The sequence below is a fragment of the Ailuropoda melanoleuca genome, chromosome 8 (assembly GCF_002007445.2).
Source record: "Ailuropoda melanoleuca isolate Jingjing chromosome 8, ASM200744v2, whole genome shotgun sequence".
NCBI classification, from domain to species: Eukaryota; Metazoa; Chordata; class Mammalia; order Carnivora; family Ursidae; genus Ailuropoda; species Ailuropoda melanoleuca.
The window spans coordinates 62086223-62092147 of record NC_048225.1 but is presented as its reverse complement, the minus strand read 5'-3'; the positions used below and the strand labels follow the sequence as shown (position 1 = coordinate 62092147).

Here is a 5925-nt window from a genome sequence, read left to right as displayed (position 1 = left end):
CCTGGAAGAACTCCTCGCTTCGAAGGCCTCGGAGACCACCCAACTCTGCGAGGCGCGCTTCTGCGTCGGGCTCCGCGAGCACCTCCGTAAAATCTGGGACTCTGTTGCGCAACCCGGAGAATCCAAGCTCGCTTCCCCACGGGGGCTCACCCCACCCCGCCCGGCCCGGCCGCCACGCGAGGCTGCGACCCTAGGCGCCTCCGCGAAACCCGGACCCGCTCGGACGGGCGCTCCGCACGGAGAGCAGCGCTCGGACAGCTCGGCCCGCGGGGGACCCGGCCAGCACGCGCCCGCGCAGCCGTGCCACCTTGCCAAGCGAGGTTGCGGGAGCCCGAGGCTCCCGGACGCCCTGGGACCAGGGGTACCCTCCCTCCCAAGACTCGTGAGCCCAGAATTAATCAGCATCGAGACAGTTTATTGATTTGCTATTTCGCATATCACCCATTTTATACAGAGACACGGTGTTTCCTTCTTCCACAAGAGGTAATCAGTCTCTCACGCACACTCTCACACATTCCACGCAGCACACAACGTTACACCTCGCTGAGACATTCACGTATTAAAATAAGTGGGGAGGGGGACGATGCAATTGCTTTAAAATGCCCTTAATACAATATATAACGTACAAAAATATCTCTATATTTGAAGTTACAAAAAAAAAAATCTCGACAGCAACGAACTTAAATATTGATAGTTACCTCTGTATATACAACACGCATTGCACTTTTCCTCTCTAGGTTTTGGAAAGTTCAAGTAATAGTGAGGCTTGCGCCCCGGTGGGGTGACACCCCGTGAGAAATCAGTCTGTGGGAAGGCACGGCAGTGACTCGGACCCCTGTCCCTGGGGGTCTCGAGCATTTAATTCTCAGTTTCTCCCTGCCGTGAGCTTGGCAGACACTCCCTCGCATTCCTCTGCCCCCACGGGGCACCTGGGCCGGGCTGGGACTTGGGGAACGGTGCCTCTGAAGAGAAGGGGCTCCTGCGAAGCCAGGGCTCGCCGCCGGACCGTGCCTCCCGGACTCCTGGGCTCAGCCCGGTTTCCATCCGCTGAGGGGCTCGGCCCTGGGAAGCCCTCCGCCCCGGGGGAAGTCAGCGGGATGCATACGCGCGCCAGTTCGCTGCTGCCACAGGCGCCTAAATCTTAAGATTGGCGAGCACCTGACGCACCCGGGAGGCCGGAGCCCCGCGTGCCTGTGGCTCCGGGAACAACAGAGTCCGGCTCAGGCCGGTCGCGGGCAGGGAGCGCCGGCGCCGGCGGCCGTAGCCCTGGGGGCTAATCTTGCTCCTGGGGGCGACGCCGTCCTTGTCCTTGTCTGTGAACTGGTAGATCTGGTGCGCCAGTTTCTGCACCGTGCACGTTCCGAAGCGGCAGCCGAAGCTCCGCAGGCCCTGGAAATTATTCATACTCTGGCGGTAGCGTTTGACTCGGATGCGGGCGGCGTCCGGACTGCTGGGGAAGGGAAGGAAAGTAACGTGAGACCCCCATCAAGCAGGGCTTTGGTCCCAGCCACCATCTGAGCCGTTCAAGGACCAGAGGGGCCGAAAACTGCTACCGCCGTCTGAACTTCCAAACATCCCTGCCGATCCCCAGGGCCAGGGTGGAGGTGGAGAGCTCCCCCTGCCCACCCCGCTTCAGCTAAGGGCATAGTTACCTGGCCTGGGGGTTGCGAGAGGCGCCCTTCAGGTCCTGGGGCCGAATGAGTGTCTGGGCAGGCCCGGCCTTCACGTCAGTGAGCCCGGTGGCATAGCTGCTGGACACCCGAAGTTCCCTCTTCCCGCGACTTAGAGCCCACTTATTCCACCTAGAAAGCACAAACAGGCTCGATCAGTATGCATCCAGGCAAGGTCCCGGTCCCGACCGGCTCCCATCCCCTTCTAAGTCCTCGGGGACAACGGCCAGTTTCCCCCGTCTCCCAGGTACAAGGACTGGAGAAGGAGCTGCCTGCGACTCACTTCTTTCGGAACTCTGACGCCACGTCGAGCCGTGCGGTGTCGGCGCCCAGGAAGGCGAGGGAGCCCAGGTACATGAGGGCGACGGGAACCAGCTTCATGCTGGCGGCGATGCGCAGACCCTGGAAGGAGAGAGAGGGGCGCATGAGCACCCCGCCTGCAGCACTGCGCGGGCGGGGCACCGAGGGCGTGTGGGGGCCCCCGCGCGGGCAGAGTCAGCCCGCGCTCCGCCTGGCTCAGACGCTTATCTCGCCCGGGCGCAGAGAGGCGCCAGCGGCATTTGCACCCGCCGGGCGTGTGACAGGCCCCGCAGGGGAGGCCTCTGCCCAGCGCCGGGCTCCCAGAGGTTCCCTACTCGACTTCTCGGAATTTGGGTGGCGGAGGAGAGGGGACTGGTTCTCCGCAGTTCCAGTTGTGTGCACAGCTGGGCCCAGTGTATGGGGCGCAACCCGCAGAGGACCTTCTCCAAAATGGGTTGTACCCCTCACCCAGCACAACTCCCAGTTTCCAGTACTCTGAAGTTCTCCCCCGCCTCCCCCCCCACCGCTTATCTGCCCCGCCTGTGGCGCCTACCTGCCGAGGGGGGGGTCTGCCAAGATCTGGGAGAAGAAAGTCTGAGACGTTGCTCTGGCACTGGCAAAACCCCAACGTCCAAGCTGCGGTGAGAAACCAGAGGTGGCAAGGACCGAGTTGTTCCGCCTAGTGTCACCAAGAAACCACTGAACGGCCGGCTCTGGTTCCCCGGCTTTATAGGAGCACAGGGGGCGGGGCCTGAGCTGCCCTCGCACCCTCCCATTCTTTCCTCGGGCGCGCGCGGGCTTCTGCACTCCGGCGCGCGCACTGCTCGTCCGAAGGTGTGGAGGTGGGGGTGGGGGGTCCCTCGTGCCCAGAGGACTCAGAGATGAGCTCCCAGGATTGGTATAGGAAATGCCACAACTCTGACTCTCTGGGCACAGGGTTCAGAACATAAACCAGGGTGAAGTAGGGCCGGTACAACCTCTTGGGGTCCTTACTCAGGACCTATGCAACCCAGAGTGCGAGGCCTATTGGCACGGAACTGCAAGAGCCCGCGGGAGGTACCACGCGGATGGCCGGAGCCCGGGACTTCGGGAGCGGTGGCCTCGAGTGGACCGCGCCCCCTGCCGGCTCGGCGCCTGACCTGAACGCGACCCCAGACTCCTGCGGAGCCGCAGGGACCGGACACCGAGCAAAGACTAGAGGAGTGGGGCTCGCCAGCACCCCCAGAGAGGCTGAGACTCCAAGGTTTTGGGACGGGCTAGTAAGATTTCGCAATAGGGGCAAGGCTCGGAAAGGCTGATTTGAGAATTGGGATTTGGAGGGGAGAATTATCTGAAGTTTCAGAATTTAATTGCCTATTTGGAAATATGGGAATAACCAAAATTAGGACGGACGATACCGTTTCGTCCCCCCCCCCCCCTTGTAATCCAGTTATTCCTTACAAGGTTACAACCTGAGAGTTTGCCTTGCTGCCCTCGGAAACTTCATTCACCCATTGTAAACGTGAGGATTTACTGCCAGGGAGCACACTCATGCTTCACGTATGTTAATCGCTTTAGAGTTTACAAAACAGCCACAGCCTGATCTTTGATCCTGACACCTACCCTTGAGTTAGGCGAGGAAGGTTAACATTACTGTTCTTATTTCACCAAGTAGAAAATTGAAGTTCAGAGAGGGGAAGAATTTGACCAAAGTCACACCAAACGTAGGAAACAGTCCTTACTCGGCCTGGCAAGCAAACCCGCAGACTCGGGCGCGGCGTGGATATTTGTAGGCTGGGGTCATCATGCCGTCAAGGGGGAAAGGAGAGTCCTAGCCCCCGCCCAGGGATTTATGCCTGTTCATGATGAATCACCCCCAAGCACGTTTGTCACCCATTTGTGTTCCTCTATGACCGCTTTTTTTTTTTTTTTTAAGATTTCATTTATTTGCCAGAGAGAGAGTGGGAGGGAGCGCACAAACGGGGAGCCTGATGTGGGACTCCATCCCAGGATTCTGGGATCATGACCTAAGTGGAAGGCAGATGCTTAACCCACTGAGCCACCCAGGCGTCCCTCCATCACCCCTTCTTGATTTTACTTTCTTACTTCTCTTCTGAGGGCCAAACTGAGAGGGAACTCAGCCCCGCGAACCTCCCTAGTTCTTGCATTCGGGCCTCTGGAATCCTAGCAACCCCTACCCTACTCTCAAGCCCTGAAGCCGGGTGCCTAGGCTAAGAGGCCGCCGGCGCTGGGCCCCTGGACTCCGCAGACCGGCTTCTAGAACCCACCCTGTGGCTGTGTGAACGTGGGTCCATCATGTTTCCCCTCTAGTTTCCCCATCTATGATGTGCCCCCTGCAGACCTCTCTGCTTCCTACCGGCTCTGCCAAATTGGTTCTGACACCCGGTGCGAAGGAGCTGGCTGGTGGGGACCTTGCCTGGTCTGGGCCACACACTGCTGGTGATTCAGCGGCCTTTGCATTCTCGGGACCGGACCGTGGTGACTGCACCCCGGAGAGGAATGGCCGCGGCTGAAGTTGTTTGTTCTGGGGACTCTTCCCCAAGGGAGTCACCTGAATGGATCTGAGTTCCAGCTGAGGGTGGGGGACAGATTCCTGGCTCCTGCGCTGGGTCTGACTCTTGCAAGAGCTCGGGGTCAGAGGGGTGCAAGGCAGCGTAGTGGCTGGGCTCCGGCCGCCTGGCGAGCCGCACGGCTGTCATGGCAGCAGACTAGGTCAGGCGGCTCGTCTGCCGGCACCTCAGACAGCAGGTATTACGGTGCCTGCTCTGCTTCCAGGAGCCGCCCGCAGCCAAACTAGTCTGCTTTTCTCCTCCTTCCCATCTCTCCATTTCAGTTTGTGCCCTGAGAGTCAGACTCTTCGCACCAAGCCCGTCCAAGACCTTCTCTGAGGATGCGACTTGTCGCCGGCTTCCAGTGGGGTCCGCGCCAAGGTAGGTTTTGCTTTCATTTCCCTGGCGCGCGCGCCTCGGCTGCTGTAAGGTCAAGGACAGCGGGGCGCTGGCCCACAGCAGGGAAGTCCCGTGGTCTGGACTCGCCCCTTCCAGTTCCCACCGGCCCCGGGGGTCGGTCAGCAGAGGTCCCTGTGGCCCTGCATCGTTGCCTCGGGTGTCTTTCTGGAAAGCCCACGATTCCGTGAGCGGGTGGGGAGTGGGGCGAATTCGCTCTAGCTCCTCTTCAGGGTCGCGAGGCGTGATCTGGACGCAAACTTCGCTTTGTGCTTGGGGCTGCTTCAGCAAGCACAGCGAGCCCGGGAGTGGAGACTGGGTCCGGGTCCGCTCCTCCCGGCGCCGGTGCCTGCTCCCGCGACGTCGCAGCGACGCCAGGGATTCCCACCTGACAGCCTTGGCGCGCTTCTCATCAGCGCAGGTGCGCCCTGTCGCTCCAGCACTTAGAGATCTGACGCTCGAAAACCCCGCCAATTACTTTTTTAGGCAAAGTACTGGAATGGCAGCTCGGGATTTCGCTGGAACACACGTATCTTCGAAAGTGCGCGTGCGTCTGCGTTTGCGTGGGTGGCGGACAGGAACCAGAGTGTTCCCCTCAGGGGTCGTGGGGCATAAATTGAAAAAGTGTATAAAATTTGCCAAATGTTGGCATCTGTTTTTCCTCCGTGTAACCTCGGGTTCGCTTAATCATCGCTACACACACACACACACACACACACACACACTACTGAGTTTTCAGTTAAACGGTCGGATCTAGAAGGAAACACCACGGCGGGAGTTCTTCTGGTGATTTGTTAACTTGGAGTTTCATCCAAGTTGCAGTGATTGTAGATTCACATGGAGTAGAAGGAAGAAAGGGAAGGAAGAAAAATTTCACTGTCGAGAGAAAGACAAAAAAAAAAAAAAAAGAAATTCTGGTTAATGGTGATACACTTTTGTGTGTGTGCCCAAGAATTCTTAAAGCGTCAGATTATAAATAAACCCCAAAGCTGGGTAATAAATGTATGTAT

General features: G+C 58.9%; 1 protein-coding gene across 2 annotated transcripts; it reads right to left on the bottom strand.

Annotated features, from left to right (window-relative positions):
* Positions 1–394: 394 nt before the first annotated feature.
* ADM (adrenomedullin) lies at positions 395–2681 on the bottom strand. Of its 2 annotated transcripts, none has more exons than XM_011220900.2 (4): positions 2524–2681; positions 1954–2072; positions 1653–1802; positions 395–1447 (listed from the first exon to the last, which is right to left on the bottom strand). In XM_011220900.2, the coding sequence occupies exons 2-4, from the start codon at positions 2049–2051 to the stop codon at positions 1135–1137; spliced, it is 561 nt and encodes a 186-aa protein (XP_011219202.1). In that variant the 5' UTR covers positions 2052–2072; positions 2524–2681; the 3' UTR covers positions 395–1134. The 2 variants fall into 2 exon arrangements, with proteins under 2 accessions (XP_011219202.1, XP_002916191.1); XM_002916145.4 differs by having other exon boundaries at positions 395–1450; positions 2524–2680.
* Between the last annotated feature and the right edge of the window lie 3244 nt (positions 2682–5925).

Bases quoted from the DNA above. Each gene is read 5' to 3' on its own strand.
- ADM (XM_002916145.4), bottom strand. From the start codon at position 2,051: ATGAAGCTGGTTCCCGTCGCCCTCATGTACCTGGGCTCCCTCGCCTTC. The intron at 1,803-1,953 runs GTGAGTCGCAGG...TGTGCTTTCTAG, and splicing joins GCGTCAGAGTTCCGAAAGAA to GTGGAATAAGTGGGCTCTAA. The intron at 1,451-1,652 runs GTAACTATGCCC...TCCCTTCCCCAG, and splicing joins TCTCGCAACCCCCAGGCCAG to CAGTCCGGACGCCGCCCGCA.